This window comes from Erinaceus europaeus, chromosome 5 (assembly GCF_950295315.1).
Source record: "Erinaceus europaeus chromosome 5, mEriEur2.1, whole genome shotgun sequence".
In the NCBI taxonomy this organism is placed as follows: Eukaryota; Metazoa; Chordata; class Mammalia; order Eulipotyphla; family Erinaceidae; genus Erinaceus; species Erinaceus europaeus.
In genome coordinates this window covers 66,525,339-66,546,263 of record NC_080166.1, presented here as the reverse complement: position 1 = coordinate 66,546,263, position 20,925 = coordinate 66,525,339, and the positions used below count along the sequence as shown (strand labels likewise).

At 37.3% G+C, this 20,925-nt stretch overlaps 1 protein-coding gene across 4 annotated transcripts in view; it reads right to left on the bottom strand.

Moving 5' to 3' along the window:
- PCDH9 (protocadherin 9) overlaps positions 1-14,532 on the bottom strand; it is a 1,042,490-nt gene extending 1,027,958 nt beyond the window's left edge. For all 4 annotated transcript variants that reach the window (XM_007528121.3, XM_060191419.1, XM_060191418.1 and 1 more), the window contains exons 1-2: positions 13,963-14,532; positions 9,570-12,740 (exon numbers count right to left, since the gene is read on the bottom strand). In XM_007528121.3, the coding sequence (XP_007528183.1) occupies positions 9,570-12,605 (3,036 nt within the window). In that variant the 5' untranslated portion in view covers positions 12,606-12,740; positions 13,963-14,532. The remainder of the gene's footprint in view (positions 1-9,569; positions 12,741-13,962) is intronic.
- Positions 14,533-20,925: the final 6,393 nt, after the last annotated feature.

Below are 20,925 nucleotides of genomic sequence, written 5' to 3'. Positions count from 1 at the left end.
GAGGAACTTTCTTGTAGTTCCCTTAATTGTCATTTAAGTTGCAGTGTACTAGTATTTGATTTGATTGAGTTGCCTTTTGAGTCTGAAAGCTTATGAGGAGTCAGAGTATGTTTTGAATAATACTGAACACATGCCTGAGGATGACACTGCACAGGCTGGAGAGGATACAAAGGCCTTGCCAACAACAGATGGTCCTGTAGGAATAGTTTAAACCCTGAGGAGTGTTGTTCCCAGTATCATCCAGAAGTCAATAACCCTTAGCTAAGGCAGAATTTAATTGTTTGAAACAGAGACTTTAGGTGTCTAAATGATTTTGCTTAATTATTATCGTGTTTAAAAATCAATGAATTAAACGTATTTTGTCATCACTGCTTGGCAGGAAATGTGCCTGTCAAGACCAAGAATGAGTTCATGTCAAAGTGAAATCTCCAAAAGACTGTAACTGTTTTCACTATGGTTTTAAGTAACTGTCTTAATATTTTCATAAAAATTCTATCTTTTTGTGTTGGGTATATGGATGAATTGGGAATACTGAAACTTCAATCTATGAAATTATAATGTGATGCCTCAACTTTGAAAATGGCATCAGCAAAAGAAAAAAAAAGCACAATTTTAAAACTTGCAATAAAAATGTAAGTTGGGATTTTCAATTTCTAGAAAGCAAACAAGTTTGTCTTTCAGAGGGAAGTTATTCAGAAAAAAATCTTGTGTCACTCAGAAATTTATCAAGGCATAAACAGCAGACATATACTGAGTAACATAAATGAAGATAGTCCACCTAGTGAACAACAAGAAATGGAGCAATGAAAAGTTGCCAGTTCAGGTGTGTTCACAGCTGACAAACAGAGAGGAGGCTATTGTGATTCAAGACTTCCAATGTGAAAATTGGTTCAATGACATTTATATATGACACAGGAGGGCAGCATCTCACAACTCAGAACTCACTCCATTTTGTCTCTATTTGTCACTTGTACCTCCTACAAAAAGTTTCCTGCAGTATCTTATGTAGCTGTGTATTTGAAAGTCCTCAGCATGCAGCTGCTATCACACAGAGGCACAGATTGGTTGCATCCTCTGAATCCAAAACGGCACCAGTATTTTTTCCTAAGGAAAAAATCTACTATAGAATTGCTGTCAGTAGAAGACATTTTATGTTATAAAAATATTTCACCTTGGGAGTAGGGCGGTGGCGCAGCGTGTTATGCCAAGTCTCACAAAGCACAAGGACCAGCTTAAGGATCCCCGTTCAAGCCCCCAGCTCCCCACCGGCAGGGGAGTCGCTTCACAGGTGGTGAAGTAGGTCTGCAGGTATCTAACTTTCTCTCCCCCTCTCTGTCTTTCCCTCCTCTCTCCATTTCTCTCTGTCCTATCCAACAACGACATCAGTAACAATAAGAACTACAATGATAAAACAACAAGGGCAACAAAAGGGAATAAATAAATATTTTAAAAAAATATTTCACCATATATATATATATATACATACATATATATATATATATATATATATATATATATATATATATATATGTATCATTCTGTATGTCTCTTCTTCTTAGTGAGGTTTGTTTCACGAGAAAAACTTCATTTACTAAATCGTGCTGCTATGGTCTTGCACAAAAAATGTTTTGTTTTCTAAATCAACCAACTATGATGATTCTTTGTAAGGCCACCAGCAAACCCAACTGTGGAGTGCACATGTATTATATATTCTTCTGGTCATCAAAAATATAGGGCTTGTAAAGTCATTTACGAGATATGCATGGGTGTTTCTGCTGATTTGTGTCTAACAGGGTCATTCAAACATACAAAAAGTAAACGAAGTGTAAGGCATTTTACTGAACACTGTAATAAAGGTAAATATACTGAACCTCTCCTAAGGTTGAAATGAAATGCTGTACACTACCTTACTTTCTATTTACAAACAGAGAAAAGATGGATTTTAAAATTAAAGTTTGAGACCACAATCCTAGGAGGATCAGAACACTCAGTAGCCAACCCTCTTCATTACAGTAACATTATAGTTTTATAAACACCTAGGGTTTTAATCTGATTTATGTTGAGTGGCAAATCTATACCTACAGTTCAGAATTTCTTCTCAGGAGAGTTGAAAGCCAGATTATGAACATCAGAGGTACCACAGGTAAGTATAAGAAGGCCTGCATAATCTACCTTGAATAACTAGAATCATCAAAGAGCAAATCTGTCTTTTCTGTGGCATGTGCTTGAGATTTTTATTCTTTCAGACACATTCAATGTTTCTGCATTTGGAAAAATACGCAAGGCTAATTCCCTAGACTATAAATCACTCTAATGTGCAGGGAAATGTGTTAGCTAGTTGTATTACAAAGCCTTTACTTCCTATTTAATAGGCACCTGCAATACCAGCATTATACAAAGCTCTCTACTTTGCAAATCTTTAAAACCCCACTTAATTTTCAGCACTGATTTCCTGCAATCTAAGAGCTTATGAAGGGTTCACTGTGTTCATACAGATCTGTGCAAAATGTGCCAGAACTTCCCTGTCTGTGATGGCATTCATTTGGAGGTGAATCCCAAATATCTATCACTGGCATGCTTATTTCTGACTAAAATAAATATACTTATAATGAAAGTTGAAGATTAGAGTACAAAAAAGGAAGCAAAGTAACTAGCACTGGAAGAGATATATGCAAATACCAGCTCAATGACAATTCTTCATACCATTTACAACTGAAGCTTAAAGACCCAAATACTCTGCAATCCATTAGTTTCTCAATATCCTGGAAGGGATTAGAGTATTTCTTAATCAACTGCTAGCAGACTGAAAAAGGCCAGAGACTGGATATTAAAGCAATGTAATACCAAAATGTAGAGATGGCCAGATAGACACACTCTGAATGTTAAAAAAAAAAAAAGCTATTATACAAATACAGTAAAATTGACCAAATTTCCATTCTTTCTAGCAGCCCGTATACTTTAGAAGCTATATAAATTAATGAGTAATAAGGCTGTAGTAGACTACTTGGAAAATAAATGATAATTTCATTTTATTTTCTCAAGGAATTACAGAATCCTTAATACAAAATGACTAGGAAGAATCAATCAAATATGCCTCAATGAACTTGCTGTACAGGTGATGCCAAGTCCCATCGTTTTTATATATGGTATGTGCTAATGACACAGCAATTAATCAAATTGTTAGGGACTGGGAGAAATATTTTCACATACTATTTAACAAATAAATATGTATACAAAACCAAATCCCTAAAGAATCACATTCAGTTCAAAATGCATTAAAGTTATGTTTGCTATGGTTCAGAGAGTGTGATTTCTGCCACTCCCTAGTCTATAAGTGGAAAACTCTCTACAGGGCAAAATTATAAGTGAGAACAAGTGAAACTGGCTTATTTTCCTAGTTTATTAATTCCATCTCTTTTAACTGAGGAACAACAGTTGCTTAACTTAAGAAATTTAAAATTTTAATGAATCTTGGCATAAGGAATAAAGGATTACATACGAAGATAACCCAATGGGTTCTGTATCAAACAAAGGCAAAAAATAATAATAATAATGCATTCCTTTCCAAATGAAATGTTTGATGGATTTAACAGGTTCCTGAAGTAACTGATAAAATCATAAGAAAGGGAAGTACACTTTCTATATCTGTGAGGGCTCTATTTCCCCATTTGGATTTGTATCTATGGTTGGAGACAGCTTTTAAAGGTGCTAATTATTTAAGAAGACTATAGCTCATTAACATTAGTAGTCACTGAGCATGTGTCATGGCTCTAGATAAACAAAATTTGGGATTTGAGACTCTAGTTGACTTGTATTCCAAATATCTCACGAGCATCTGGGAGTAGAGCTATATCTGGGCACTAGTCTATAATATATTCTGGAAAAAAATAACACCTGTTAAGAATGCCAAAATTTAATAATTTATATAAAGTAATTCCTAGTGTCTAGCTGCATGTAAGGTGGTAACTAATTTGTTAATATTAGCAAAAGACTACTCTATGTTTTGAATAAAAGACCTCCTTCAAGAAAACACCATACAAAATTCAGAGGAAATTTACCCAAAGAATTTTATTGGAATGTAATTAAAAACTAGGCATGTTCACAGTCCAGATTTTGTCCTTTTAAATTAAATGCCAAAGTGCAACTGTGGCAAAGTCAAATTCAGAACCTATTGAAGAAGTGGAATGTTAATCGTCATGGCCTTGAATCCTATTATTATTATTATTTAGTAAGAGACAGAGTGAATTTTTAGATTCACCAGGCCCACAGGTTCTGCACCCTGTAAGCACCCACTCCTGACCAGAAAGAACAACAGAATTATTGTAGTATTTTAGCATTTCATGAATGTTGACATATCCCCCCCCAAAGAAAAACCATCAGGAACCAGATAATAAAATAAAAATAAATGTGGAACAAGACTTTGTAAGAAACTGGGATGTAAAGTTACAACTTTCATATTTCAGTACACTGATATAAAATATCATAACATGAAAAATAATTCATTAAGATGTCAACCCAAATATTTGGGTATAATTTGTAGATATTTCCTAGATGCCAATATAAAACAAAATTCCAAGAAGCAAAGTATTTGGTGATGAGAAAATCTATCTTTATATTTGATGTTTTACAATAAAGATAAATTATACTTTTAACTACTTCAAATATTTTTCTTCAATTTGTATCATTATGAGAAAATAAGTTATAGCTTGAAATATTATTTCAATAATACTATGCATATACCACAGTACATTATTTTGGCTACAATAAAAAAGGTCATTTTTAAGATGTCAAAGTCTGTTCTGCGACACCATGGGGATGACTCATCTGAAACTAAAGGATCATCAATTTACTGTACTTCTAAATAGAGAATTAATTACATCAAAATTTAGAAAATAATAGATTATTTTAACCACAGGATTTATTTTCTGTGTGCAAATAAATGTTCACATATTTGCAGAAGACATGCCTCAGATTACCACAGGGGCAATTTTGCATTTTTATCTTTCTTGAGGTTATTAGCAATAGATGCTAAATGGTACATAGCACAGAAGTATCAATTTGAAAATATCATACATTTGTCTCACAAGCCCTACCTACAGAAGAGGTAGCCAGTTTAAATGGATATCTCATTCTTATTTCAAAATCTTGGTACCATCAAACTCTTGCTTTTGAAACTTCATGACCTTAGCCAGAGGGGAGGAATATAAGTAAAAATTACTACAAATAGCTTGTAGTTTAAGAAGCAATTGTCTACATGCTACTTGCATTCAATGATCAGTGTATATTCCAAAATTTAGTATTTAAAGATTTTTAAAAAGTTTTTGCAAGCATCACATTAGGTTAATATTTGATCTCTTCACATTTGACTGCACTTTTCTATCTTAAAAAGAAATGCTATGGTTATTTGTGCACTTGATATGCCATCACAGCATTTCAAGGATTACTCAAAAGTGAAAAGTTATCATAAATGTAATATAATATCTTTAAAGGACTGAGAATAGAAGTAATTCCCTTTATATGGTAAAAGTACATCCAATACACTTAAGCACATCATGCATACCCATTTTCAATATATACATGCTTACAAATATGAGCCAATACTCTAGACTGTGAAACACTAAAATTAGGATCAAATTATCATTTCATTTATAAAAGTAAACATGGTTCTTTGCCTGAACCAACCTCCAGTACATCTAGCACAGATTGTTTCACTACTCAAATAAAGTGTCCCATGAAAATAGGCTGCATTTTTTTTCCCTTTAACATTTTCATTTATACCCCTACAAAAAGCACACTGGGCCAAGAAAATTAATTCCCTAAATGCTGTCAACTGGGATTGGGAAATAGCAATAAATAGCTTACTGTAAAGCCTCCAGCTACAATAAAACTGCTGTCAGTGAGCTAAGACTTGAGCTGTGCAGAAACCAGCCCTCTGAAAATGATGATCTGATAGGGAAAGGAGCTGACATTTCTTGTTCCAATATGCTGAAGCAGAATTCTTAAACTGTGACCCCTGGACCAGTATCACCACCACCTGAGTTCATGTTGGCAGTGTGAGATTCCAGACATGAGCCCAGTGGTATAGAACCTATGGACATAGAACCCAGGACATAGCAATCCATGCTTTAAGAACGTTTCTAGGTGATTTTGAGAACTTCGTATTATATATTTTTAATTGTGTTCTAAATACCCTTTTCTTTTACAGAAAACATACCAATGAGCATAATCATTTACAGTTTAACTGCAATTATTTGCTCTCATCACCTTAACTCTGTTAACAGTGATCTCTGCTAATATTATGAACAAATAGAAGGACTTAATCTTGCTTTAAAAAATGTATATGGGAATGTCACTCTGTGAATGCTAAAGATAGTTCAAAAAATTAGAAAGAATAATTTGTGGAAAACTCAGTGACAGATGTGTTACATTCTGGAAAAAATGAAAGCCTTATAATATACACTATAGGAGTATGATTTTTATAGTAGTTTACAGGTTCACACAAAGGAAACCACTGAACAAAATAAGAGTTGATAGACAATCAGCAAAATCATGGCCTAGAAGTAAATGCCTATGTTTTCATTATATGGACAACACAATCAACAGTATTTAAATATGATCATTCTTTCCTCAAAGAACCTTACATTTTTTTTTGTATATGTCAATGAATACCAAAAATTAAAAAGCTGTTCCTGTTAATAACTATCTGTGCTGACTTAACTAAAAATTCTCAAAGTACATGCTAACCTATATATTTTTTGAAAACATTGTTATAATAAACCCTACTTTTAAATAATGTTATAGCTGCAGGAATAGTTTGTATAAAAGCCACTAGTAGAACTGAGGAATTTCAAGTAAAGACACTTTTTACCTTAACTAAAACATCTTCTAATAACAATAATATAAGCAAAAAAATTTAAAAAGCCTCCAAATTACAAAAAAAAAACCAAACTTGGGAGTAACATATAATCTATAGTACATAGAAAATATGAATTTTGAATAATAAAACTATATATACTATGTTCACCATCACTACTCTCCTTACTTACAATAACCCTGTTCCATTTCAGCAATTTTTTTTTCTCTCTCAGCCTGCAAACTTCTAAAGAGAAGTAGGCAAGGCAATTTTAGTAGCTCTTTATCATAATAGTGAATTATAGCTACATTTGGACATCAGAACCTACAAGAATAACTGCAAAGTGAAACATGGACTCAAGTAATATCTACACTTTAATGCATGTTTGCAAATCACTCAGCATCTTAGTCCACAGGTTACATTACAAGATATTCTTCTGTCTGACTAAGCTTTCACACAAGGCCTTTTCCATACTCTGTTGAAATGCACCATTTACTGTTAATAGTTTCAGTATACAGTTTCAGTGAAAAAAAAAGTGAATCTGTGCATAAATGTTAATACCACACTCTATGGGGAAAAAGAAAGATAATATAGAAAGAAAATCAGTATGCCTGGGGGGAAAAATCAGACTTTGGGGGAAAAAAATCAGACTTTACATGAAGCTCAAAACTTATAAAATACCCTAAGTGTATTGTGAGTGAGCTTCACACTAAAAGTAAATAAAAAGTCGTGGGACTGGGGAGATAGCATAATGGTTATGGCAAAAGACTTTCACGCCTGTGGCTTTGACATTCCAGGTTCAATCCTTTGCACTACCATGAACCAGAGCTGAGCAGTGCTCTGGTAAAAAGAAAAAAAAGTCATTTTTTTCTTTTTATGACAATACTAATATGAACTTTAAATTCATTTAGCTTCATAAATTCATTTTCTTTGCATACTTAACTATTTACCAACTTTCATAAGCCTTTCCTAAGTGTGGAAATTTTGTAAAGGTTACAACAAACTCTCAGAGGGAAAAAAAGCTGAAAAGTTAACATATGCACAAACCATTTGAACTACAGATTGTATTTATTAACCCCATATTCTCCTCTAGAGCTTTTTGACAGACTTATGTCACTCCTTTCATCCAGTACATTCATGCTCTAAGTACATATACTTCTTAAATGCCCTAGTTACTTAGTATTTTTACTTTAAGAAATGAAAATTTCAAACAATGTGTTAAATATTCAGGAAGGATCTATGTGAGCCACTGTCAGAATAACTTTTAAGACTTCCTTATTACCACCAAGTCTTGCCATCACTCCAGAGCAAGATATATTGAATGGTGAGAGGGAAACTGCTTCACTAAGACACCCTACACCAGCCCACCCCCAAAGAAAAAGCACAGTTACTGAGTTTGCAAACACGAATGACTACCAAATACTTTTCTTCAAATTTATTTTACTCCACTTGAGTTCTGAAATCTATACATCCCTTCCTTAACATATTCATATGGGACCCTCACCATAAATGAACTCAATATCAACAAAGATAGAACTTGGATTATAAAATCCTAGAAAGTCAGTGTGGTGAAGCTAATCACAAAAGAGCAAGCAAATGAACTTAACTGTTAGTTGCACCAAAGCAACTATCTTTAAATAAAAAGTATGTCTTTGGCTGTAGTACCAGCTTGATCCTTCCCTCCCTCCACTGCTTTTGCTATTGCCAGATTGGCACCTGGCCAGCACAAGCAACATGATACCCTAGTGCCATCTACAGGCTATTATTGACACTTAAAATTCATGGCAACAGACAAGCACCAATGAAATAAATTAGACAGCGCTGCATTTAAATCTTTATTAACAAGGAATTATTAGACCTAAGAAAAACTAATTCTGGATTTGGTTGAAATATGAGTTTCTCAGCCTCTTAATCCCTCTTCATATGGCATATTTCACAGTATAAAATGAGTTATGACAGATCACTTATGCATTACTAAGATGAGAGAATATTTACAATAGGTTCATTCTTTCCTGCATAAATCTGTTATTTGCTGGGAGAAAGCATTCTTTTTTTTTTTTTAAGAGTACTTTGGCCTTTGTAGACAAACTGAAAATCTTTCTACTCAATACCCAATGTACTGTATTACAATAAAAAATATCTAAAATCAAGAGAAGACTTTTTATATGGCTTAGTTGCAATCTATAAACAATCGTGCTTCAGAGTTGATGTACATTTAATATTCTACTATCATGTTTAGAGACTAAAAAAAAATTAACCCCTTTAGCAACCACAGCTCCAACAGAATTACAGTGTCACACCTTCAAACATCACTTAAAACTTGAGATTTGAAGGTGACTTTTTAGATCAAAGGTAATGTGAAAATCTTGAAGCAGTCAATTTGGAAACCCCAGGAGCAGAATTTGGCATATCAGCACTGGTTTTCTTCTTCAGCAAACATTTATCTTGGGACATTTTGGCATAATTTCCTCATTTCATCTTTTGCTACTTGAAGGAAACTAGGAGGTTAAATAATTCTCAGAACTCAGAAATTTCAAAGTTGTTCTAAAAATTCTTGACTGAGCCCCAGCGGAATAGAAAAGGGGTCAAGTTTTTTTTTTCCCTCTTGATAACTAAGCTAAAGTTAGACCAAAACAATAGACACACTGGCACGTTAATACTGGTTGACTGGGCACTTGTATGCAGTACTTATAGACCAGTAAAAGTGCTCGTTTACCTGTCTGGTGTGTAAGGGGCCCTTTGTCTTGAAGCCTCCTTGGGAACTGCACTCTGAGGCACTGAAGTGATCTGAACTAGTGGAAGAGCGTTTGGAAAGGGTGTCACAACCCCCAACAAAAGTGTTGTCCAAAGGGAGTTCCTGAATCACATGATGCTTTTTCACAGAAACTGGAGTGTCTGGCTTAAGATGAAAAGCTGGCTGTGGAGAAGCAGATTTATAGTGCTTGGCCAGGTCAGGGCTGTTAGGCTTGAAGGTGGTTGGAGGTGCAGGCCCCCAGTCAAATCTTCCTATACTTTGCTCCTCCAGTTCAGCAGGCAGGCTTATTGTCCCATTGATAGGTTCGTGAACTGCATCATCAGGTTTGGACTCTTCAATGGTAACAAAGTTCAAAAGAGAACTCTTGGGAGACTTCCTTTTCTTCCTTTTCTTTTTCTTGTTTTGCTTGTTCTCCTGATTTGGGGACATCCATTCAGCACCTTGCTTGCTTCTCTGAGCAGCTTTGAACCGCGACGCATGGCGACAGCGTACCAGGACGGTGACGAAGATCACGATGATGACCACCATGGCGCCTGCAACAATGGCGATCATGATGGTGAGATAGTCCTCATTTTGGTAGGGCTGGCTACTGTCCCCTATGTTCCTGTCCAGTGGCGTCTCCATAGTCCTGCGAATCAAGTCATAGATGTAGGAGGCATTTCCAGCCGTGTCGTTAACATAAAGAAAGACAAGAACAAGCGTGTGCAAAGACTTAGGATACCCCAGGTCACTTATGTTGACTACCAAACGGTGTAAACCCACATCAGTCAGGGCTGGTTTTTCTTCCAGAGTAATGTTACCTGTTACGGGATCGATCCGAAACAAGCCTTTGTTATTTCCACTCACAATTGTATACTTAAGTTCAGCGTTCATCCCAGTGTCAATATCCACAGCAAAAACTTCAGCTACCACAGAGCCAGGGATAGCTGATAAGGGCACCAACTTGAAAGAAGTGTTAGAAGGTGGAGAAATCACAACTGGGCTATTGTCATTGACATCCATGACATTGATAGTGACTTTTGCGGTAGAGGAACGCGGTGTTTGTCCTCCATCAGTGGCTTTGACATCAAAAGTGTAGGAACTCTGCTGTTCTCTATCAAATGAGACATTTGACTTTATGACTCCAGAATAGGGATCCAGCACAAAATTATCATTGTCATTTAGAATGGAAAGAGTCACAGCTTTGTTCTCTCCAGCATCTGCATCTGTCACTGTGATAACCCCCACAGTACTATACTTTGGCAGATTCTCAGATACAAAAAATTGAAAATGATTATGAGTAAACTTGGGGCTGTTGTCATTCTCATCCAGAACAGTAACTATCACAGCTGCTTGGCTTTGGAGGGGAGGGGTCCCATTGTCTCTGGCTGTGACTGTAAAAATGAATCGCTCCTGTTCTTCTCTGTCAAAGACTCTGGAGGCTGTCAAAACTCCTGTCTTGCGGTCCAGATCAAAGAAGGAGGCATTCGGTCCAAGCTGATAAACAATGTCTGCATTTTTCCCACTATCTTCATCTGTGGCACTAATAGTTGTTAAGTATAACCCACGTCGGTTGTTTTCAGAAACTGACAGCTCAATTACAGGCTGGTTGAAAATTGGTGGGTTATCATTTTCATCCTCAAGCTTAACCCTTACCAAGGCAGTCTGATTTAAACTGGGCTTCCCAGAATCAGAGGCAACAATTTTAAAGCTGAATTCTTTGGTGCCTTCATAGTCCAATAAAGAGGAGGTTTCTAACAAATATTGGTTGTCATATACTGCCTTCAAATGAAATGGGACCTCTCTCTCAATAAAACAGATCACTTTGCCATTCACATCTGTGTCCTTATCTGAAACTGTAATTAGGGCAATCTTTGTATTGACAGGATCCTTCTCAGATAAATACACCGTGCCATTGATGGGACTTATAATGTACCTGAGGTCTATGTTAGGGGGGTTATCATTTACATCTGTGACATTGATGGTAACCGTTGCCCTGGCAGGAGTGGAGCTGCCATCACTAGCCAGCACTGTCACTTTGTGAATGGCAGTCTCTTCTCGATCTAAGGACCTCTGAACTGTAATCAGCCCTGTAGTGTTATTTAAAGCAAAGAGTCTTTTGGTTGCAGGGGCGACCTGGGCACCAAAAATGTACCGAATCTCAGCATTGCTGCCTATATCTGCATCAGTGGCATGGAGCTGAATTACAGAGGTGCCCACAGGAGCATTCTCTGGAATATGCACTTCCACTTGACCCTCTTTAAACACTGGCCTGTTGTCATTGACATCACTTACTGTGACCTGCAGAATGGCTGTGCTGGATTTCTGTGGAGTGCCTCCATCCTCTACTTTGATTTTCATCACATAGGTATCTTTCTGTTCTCTGTCCAAGTTTTGCTGAACAATCAATTGTGGCCACTTCTCTCCCTCTGGAGTTTCTACGATATCCAGCCCAAAGACACTCTGTCCATTCAACAATTCATAATGTTGTACACCATTGAAGCCTGTGTCAGGATCTGTTGCTGATGGGATTGGAAAGCGGCTGTTGATCAAAGTATTTTCTGGAATGGAAATATTGATGACAGGAGACGGGAACATGGGGGCATTATCATTGGTATCCTTGACAATTATTTTTATTTTGATCAGCCTGAAAAAATCATTAGGGAGGATCACCACTTCAAGTTCAAAGAAACACTCATTCTCTTCTGCATAAGGAGCTCCAGCACAGAGTTTTTCTCTGTCAATTCTATTGGAGGTTGTGAAAATTTCCCCAGTGCTACTGGATACTTTCACCAAAGGGGCATCCCCAGCTTTAGAAACCAGTCTGTAGACAAGGCTGGCACTGGTCCCCGTGGCAGCATTGATGTGAGAAATGTTCAGATCCTTTGGTATGTTTCCTATGGGCACATTTTCAGGCAATTCCTCTCTAATAGTGTAAATAAGTTCTTGAGCTATTGCAGAATCCAGCCTTAAACAGGCAATCAGAGCAGCCAACAGGTAAAAATCCCTCAGGTCCATGATAATGTATTTATTTTCTTTTCCTGGATTTTAGAGCTTAAAGGTTTCCACTGAGGAACGATGTACGAACTGCAAGGGGAAACGTGCATGGACTGGAGGATGCATTACATCTCATCGCTTATTTGGAGACAGCCACTGTCAACACAATTGTATAGACAATATTATTCTTCAGTAAACAAAAACAGTCATGAAATATCACAACACATTTTCCACTGCATATTTAGTAAACATGGCAGTTTGTTCTGCCACTGCTTGCAAGTTAACTCTGTGGCTAAAAGCACCAAATATTTCCCTGCTTGTAGCATTTGAGGGGCAAAAAAAATGAAACTATTTATTTTTGCCTGAGGGATAGCTGCTATTTTTACCCATATTCAGCCTGCACTGTGTTCAGGACACTGTTTAATTCAAAACATGCATTCTTGTTCTCCTCTTCCCCTCCCCCTGTCTCACCCAGTCTCCTGGATTCTGGCCCACCTCCCTTAGTTTCTTGAGGTGCAAGTAAAAAACACTAAGTATTTTGCTATGGTGTCTGCTAATTGCTGTGTCACATGTCAGAGGCACTGTGGTTTCTTCTCTACCTCACTGAGTCATCTCTCTCTCTCTCTTAAAAAGAATCTGTCTCTTTCCTCCCAGTTTTCCAACAGCTTCACTGAGAAACAAGCATCCGGACATGCTGCTGCTGCTACTGCATCAGAAGCAGTAGTCACCGGCCACTACATAGCCTCACTGCCTGGAAGCACCATGCCAAGACTTTCAGTTTCTTACTCAGACCTTGCTCTCATTTCTCCATATTGTCATATTATCCCCCTTAGAGTAAACACATTAAAACTTTTAAAAATATGTAACACTGTCTCCCAGGCTTCCTCATCACAGAGATGAAGAGTGTTGAGATGTAAGTGAAACACAGCCAACACTTCTCTTCCATGTAACGGCACAATATTTTCTAGTGAGCATAAAAGAGGGAGAGGGGGAGGAAAGCATTTTCTTAACCCTGATCTCTGCTTATAACATTAGTAGTATCTGTCACACATACATACATACATACACACATACATACAGTAATGTAGTTTAAAAGGTACTTCCTTAACTGCAATTTAAATGTGTGTCAAGACCCTGGGTACCTATCTACTTCAGTAGAACTGGTCACTTCCCAGGCTCTAATCTTATCTGCATTAGGCTGTATGGTAGCTGATGCTGGAGATTAGTTCTGGCAGAGTGCTGCAGGTACAGATGCAGATACAGCCTAGTAGGTGAGCTCTGCCCCAACCGTCTGCCCAATTACAAGCATCCCTGATCTACACAGAGGACATATCTAAAGACACAATTTACAAATGTGCATGCGAAACTTTACACTTACCTTAGTTGCCTCAACCTTTCCCCTTTCCCGGTATGCTGCAGCTGGGAAGGATTTGTTCCAACACGTAGAAAGCCATGCATCTGGTCGCACCAGTTTGGGGAGAAATCAGAAGCAGCAAAACGTTTCCTCTTTGTAAAATGTGTTGCTTCGGGCTGGCAAATTAGCAACTCCAGAGAACAAATCCACAGATTTGTCGTTAGTCATTCTCTCCACATTCCGTCTTTATTACCCATGGGTTCTGGGCTCATCTGGTATTTAAAACACACACACACACACACACAACATCCAGTTGTACTTCTTCAGTTCAGGAATATTTTCCACCGCACCAAGCATACCATTTCCCTCCGATGTCAGTATTGCTTAAGTCTCTAACTTCTTGCAGAAAACGTCAGAGTTGGGATTGATGGTGATTTTCTGGCTGCTCTCCAGGGGGTGACAGTTGCCCGAAAAATTCCTAATCCATTCTCTATCTTCCGCTTCAGAGACTCTAGGGCGCTCCTGGCCGTCTTGAAAGCTCTCTCCCTCTCTCCTTTTTCTTCTGCCTCTCTCCCCGTCTCCCTCTCCTCTGCTTTCCTCTCTTCTCTCTGAACTGAATTTCTTGATATAACTCTCAATAAGCCCAAAGGGAGGGCGTGACGGCCCAGGCTCCGCCCCCGGCCGCTGATTGGCTCGCATCTTGCAGTGCGGGCATCGCAGCGGGGCCCGGGAAGAGGGGGCGCGGAACAAGGCGCTGACTGTCTCCCAGCCCCCCCTCCCAAGCGCCCCCTCGGTAAACGCGAAAACCCGGAGATTTAATCCTGGCCCCGAGAGAGCCGGCTTCCAGGAGGTGCACTGAGCATGCCCAGCAGGGTCCAGCCTGCGAAGAAGCTCCAGCGCTCTCGCAGCCAGCTCGGGCCCGTTGGCGGCTCAGTGCGGCGCGGGACAGTGGAGCGTGGAGCCCCCGGGCTGCACGACAGCCCGGAGGGGCCTGAGAGCTCCGACGTGGAAAGCTCTGGCACGGAGGTCGCGGAAGTCCGACTTCGAGCGCTCCCTTCGCACTTATTTGCTAAATGGAGGAGCCAAAATGCAAAGATGAATTAAACGGGTACTGGAGGCATCAGACGCCAATGCCAGCACGCAAATGGGGCGTTCTGGCCAGCGGATCCTTGGAGCGGATCGCTTGCAATGGCTACATGCCCGGTGCTGCATCTAACGGCTTTTGCCGGTGGGGGCATTGGCAACAAGGGCGGAAAGGGCAATAGCGAAAGGTCGGGAGCGAGTATTTTTTTTTTTTTTTGAATCTAAACGGGAACCGAAAAGGAAATAAATGTGAGCACTCTCTATTTCCTGGGTAACAGAAGCTGCAGCCTCCCCTTGGTCTGTCCTGACCAGTTTGGTGTGCCTGGCTTTCTCTTTCCCCCAGAGCAGGACCAGCCGCGGCGCTGTGAATATTGGCCATCCTTGCATCTCCAATCACTCTGCAACCAGAAACCTGCGAACCCGAACTCGCCCCAGATGCGCGGGGCTGCAGCCAAAGCCTTGTCCAGCTCACCTAACTGTAAACTTTGCTTGCGTGAAGCTCCGGAAAGAGCTATCCAGAGACTCACCAAGCTCTGAAAACACTTCTTTCCCGATTCCAACACTTTCTACCGATTCCAACTTTACATGTAATACTTTTCTCACCCTTGCAGTTCCTTTTTCAGACTGCAGCTCTGTAGTCTATTTCTACACGTTTCTTTTTTCATGTAAGCGCTGGAATGGAAAGGCTCCCTCTAGGATTAACCTTATTTTAGATACTCGTCCAGGGAAACACTGTCTGATCTTTTCTACAATCAGTAAAACACGGAGGGCTTGCGTAATAGATTGTACCTAAATCACCAGTGATCAGAGTAAATTCGAGGCATTAATTACAGTTCATTTGGGAACATAGTTTATTTTGGAATGACCTACAAAACTGTCTGCGAAGGTCTTAATGCATGATTGAATAGCTTATTACTTAGTGGAAGGAGAAATGGCATTTATTGCAAAACTGTTCCCTCATTCTTTGCTAGGTTTTATATGCACTAGGACTTCCTCATGTAGCTACAACACACGCTGTTGGCATGTTTAGGAGGATCTGCAATTTTTAGATAGTTAAGTTAAAAAAAAACCTAAGAAATTCACAAAATAAATCTTCTAAACCAGGTATTGTAAAAATAATTCCATTATTTAGCCAACTCATCTGGCCCTACAGTTTCCCCATATCCATGAAAATGTAAGCTGTCTTTTATTTAAACTTTCCATCAAGTGTAGTGCCTGAAAGCCCACTGTTCAGTGCTGCAGTCACTTCTCTGTAAAATATTTTTTTAAAGGTTTTATTTTTTTTTCCGGTAGGCAATCAGTGTTGCTAACTCTTCAAACAACAGTTGTGATAGTGATCTTTTCTATGACTAGAATATAGACCATTTAATTCCAAGGCCTGCTTAAGAGTCAAACTATTATCTCATAAAATATCTCACCGCAGTGAATGATCATTTGTCATCCACCGTATTTAACTGAAAAGCTATTGCATTCTTCTGAGTGTCACCTGTTTCTTGCTCTGCAATGAACCATCAGTTTGATACATTTACAATCAACATAGCACAGCCACTTTCCAGTTCATTTCATCAGCATCACAGTGACCTTACATTCTTATTCTTATCATAACATGCTCATTTCAAAGTCATTTTGTAGTCACAAATCGTAGCTCAGCAATAATTATTTAGCATTACTACTAAGTGGAATTGCCTCTTTGCTAACGGATAGCTTTAGTCGGAGTCAGAACCCATTACTATCCTATGTTCATAAGTGAAATCTTGAATGAACACAGGATGAAGGTTACAGAAGAGGAAGGAAGAGGAAAACACTCCTCACATGATTAAATGTACAACCACCAGACATCAGTTAAAGGAAGCTATACGTGAAAGTTCCAAAATTAAGTACATCTAGATTGCTTTCAAAATTGGTGAAAATAAAAGTAAAGCTGTTGATAATAATAGTGCATTTCTATTTTACAAGTATTTATTTGGCATATCTAAATTACTGGGATTCTTTAACCAAACAGTTTTTAGGTCTTAAAGCTAGACTAGTTGAAGCTCATTGCCTTATTCCAACTGCTAACTCTAGAGTTAGAACTATTCTAAGAGATCATATTAATATTACTGGAAGAAAATTAAATATAAAGGGTCAAATTTCTAACCCTCTGCTATCTTAACTTGAGGCTTCTATATAAAGCACTGTATAAAATATCTGGATGCATAATGAGCACTTCTCTCCCATACTATTTTTAAAAGTTACATCTGCATAATTATGAATTAAGGGAATGATACTAGTTTTAGTTTTTTAAGGAAACAGCTATTTTCATATTGCACTGTAATCACTTTTATCTTTGTAGTTTTAATAAAATGCTAGATTTCTAAATATATGACTTACAATATAGATCTCTCTTTCTATATATATATATATATATATACACATACACACACATATATTAGAATTCTGATTATATCTCTTTAATTTTAATGAACCTTTATTTATCTTTGTCAGTGCATGTTTTCTACAGTGGGGAATTAGGGCTTTTTATCTGTGGTATGTGCTGTACCTGAGTATTTCATTAGGAATTTATGTCATTTGGGCTCAAGTAAAATTTCCTCTGCTAGTTATGTAGGTCATGGGGTACTTGTGAAGCGAAATCATCTTCAGCCAACTAACCGAGGACTACACTATTTTCCAGATTTATGTAGAAATAAATGTTAAGTCTATTTTACGCTGTAATAATTTCATTTGATTGTTTATATATTAGTATCATTCATGTAATTACATTTAATAGATGGATTGATTTCCCATTTGTAATTTCCTAGTTACTATTCAAATTTTTAAAACTACATTTCACACACATTGTAAAAGATGTTTTAGTTGCATGTTATATAAAAACAGACTGTGTTATTTAGAATGTTCAAATGACCTCAAGAATATCAAGTCGAGTATTTTCAACCAACCAACTATAATGTACTAGCTCCATGTTCCAATGGCAAAAAAAAAAAAGGCCACTTTTGTTCCTTTTACCTCTAAAGCCCCTTTAATCCAGATGTCTTACTGTATCTAACAGACATTAATAAATCAATTGCAGGGGCTCTTATGTCACAGCAGGTATTATTTTCCCCATTTCACAAAAAAGGACTAGACTGTTGTACTGTACTTCTGGTGGTGGTTTGCTAAAAATGCTAAGGGTTATTTGTATTATCACTGTTTAGAAAATGACAATGCAGAATTTTAACACCAGAAACGAAAGATTAACACCTTTTAAGACTGTGCAAACTGGCAAAGTGTAGTAAGCTGCTTGAATAATTCATTTGCTTCACTCTTTATTAGCTCTTTCCTTTGAACACCTTTTTTTTTAACTTTTTTTTTTTTTTGTATAAGTGAAACCAAGAACAAGGTAATCAAATCATAATGGAAAGCAGGTGATAAGCAAGCTTCATTTTGTTTGAATAGTTGAAATGCATCCCACTTTGCTAGATTTTTATGACTGACAAAGATAAATAATGTCAAGATTGTAGCTCTAACAGCTCTTACAATGTACACTGCTGTTTTGCATAGCTACTGTTTTACTGTGATTACTGTAAAAGGACCAATAGTAAATTTCACTATTGGTTATTTAAGACTTCAGGTTACAGGAAGATATAACTTTCATCGCAAATATTTTTCTCATCCCAGAACTCAAGCGATTATTGAAGGAAATGTGAAGAATGGCTTTAAGATAGCAAAGAGAAGACCTATGTATAACTTATGTATTTTGATAACTTTAAATTCAAATGCTGTATATAAGACTTTCTATTGGTGTGTCTTTATACTTATTTTTGCAGTTAAGAACTGCTAGAAAACCATGTTTTCTATGTAGATGATAGAATGGCAAAAACACAGAAATAGCATGCATGTTATTTGGAAGCACTTCCTTTTACACTTAAAAATAGAGGAAATATGGAGACAAAGACATGTTTCAAAGCACAACAGCTTCTGCATAAAAATCATTGGGCAGATGATTTCCTTAGGTATAGGGAATTTTTCTTCCAAATACATGGCAATAGGTTTTTTTGTTTTTTTGTTTGTTTTATTCTTTTTTCTTTCAATACATTCACACAACTTCTTCACTGAAATATCCTTTTAGGAAGTTTGAATCCCAATCTCTCCTACTCTGTCTTCATGTCTAATTTATTTTAAAATAAACACACATGTTGTTCCTTAGAGGAATCCAATTTGTTATATAATATGAGCATAAATAGACTCACTAATGTAGGGCAGGATGGATAAGCTGCATTTTTCTCCTATAGTCTCCTCTTAGGAACCAAATTTGACCCACAGCCCTTCTCTAATTGTATTAGGGTGAGTCAGAAAGACTATGCATATCCCATCCACTCCTGGAGCCTTGGCTTAATTCCATCTCACTGATAACACCACCCAAGTAATGGAGATAGGGATTGCTCAGTTTCATACAGGAAAGCTTTGTCTGAGATTTAAGACAATACCACTCTGCCCAGAAAATAACAGTTAAGTATATTCACATCATTCTTCAAAGGCAGTTTTTTTTTTAAATGAAAATCCTTAGTTTGTAGTGAATATTAATACTACACTGTAAAAGGTCCTAAAATGTACATATTTTTCAATGCGCTGTGCCAATGGAATATCAGTGAGATTTTTTTTCAGAAAGCTTTAAAGCCTCAAAGAAATTTGTGTGTATAGGATGAAGTTAGTCTGTTTGAAAGTGAGTCAGGGAACACAATGGAAGAAATTGCTTAAAATGATACAAGAAATATTCTGCAGAATTTATGAAAAAAATAATTTGGAAAATTTACATGTTAACATTTCAGCTGTAAAATAGAAGAAAAGCAAATTTCTCTTACATTTATTATTTGTTTTTCTTCCCATGGTAATTGCTGGGGCTTGGTGCCTACATAAGGAATGCACTATTTGAAGTGGTAATTTTATCTTTTTTTTTTTAATTTCCTGATAAAGACAGAGAAATAGAAAGGAAACGAGGAGAGGGAGACAGACAGACAGACAGACAGACAGACAGAGTTGGAGCACTGTTCACCATTTATAAAGCTTCCCCTCTCCAGGTGGGGACCAGGGGCTTGAACTTAAGTCCTCAGCGATGATAATGTGTTGCTATACCAGGTTTGCCATCACATGGTGATCTTATAATAATTTAAAAGAGATTTCAAAAGCTTATGCCATGAAAAATTATACAGCACAATGATTCAGGAATAAATGGGCACAGTTATCAGTGTACCTGTGGCCTGATTGCAAATTAATTTTCTTTGTTTAATTTCTAGACATAACAACAATACAAGTAGAGGTATTTTTAATGACTACGTTGACATAGAGTAATGAGATTATTTTCTATTAACATGTGACCCTCACTGTGGAATTAAACAAACTTTAGTACATTGAAAAAGTAATTGATTCAACAGGCCAGAGGAAACTTCACATGGTTACCATAAGTAACAAGAAAAAGCAGGAAGTGAGAATTATAGGAAATGATTAGAAAATGCAAAAGGAACACACATAGTGTTATATACCTATGACTTAGTTCACTCAAAAATGTAATACCAATATTTAAAAATGTGTATGCTCAAAGTTATAAAATATCTATTTTGTTTACTTTTTAAATTTTTATTTATTCATTTATAATTGGATAGAGACAGAGAGAAATTGAGAGGGGAAGGAGAGGTAGAGAGGGAGAGAGACAGAAAACACCTACAATCCTGCTTCACAACTCGTGAAGTGTGGAGTTTTCCCCTTGCAGGTTGGGACCAGAGGCTTGAACCTGGGTCCTTGTGCACTGTAATGTATGCACTTAACCAGGTGTGCCACCAGCTGGCCCCAAGTTACTAAATATCTATGTAAATTTCAAGCATAATTCTGGTGAGGTTTCTTACATTTGTTGTATGTGTGGGGGCAGTTTCA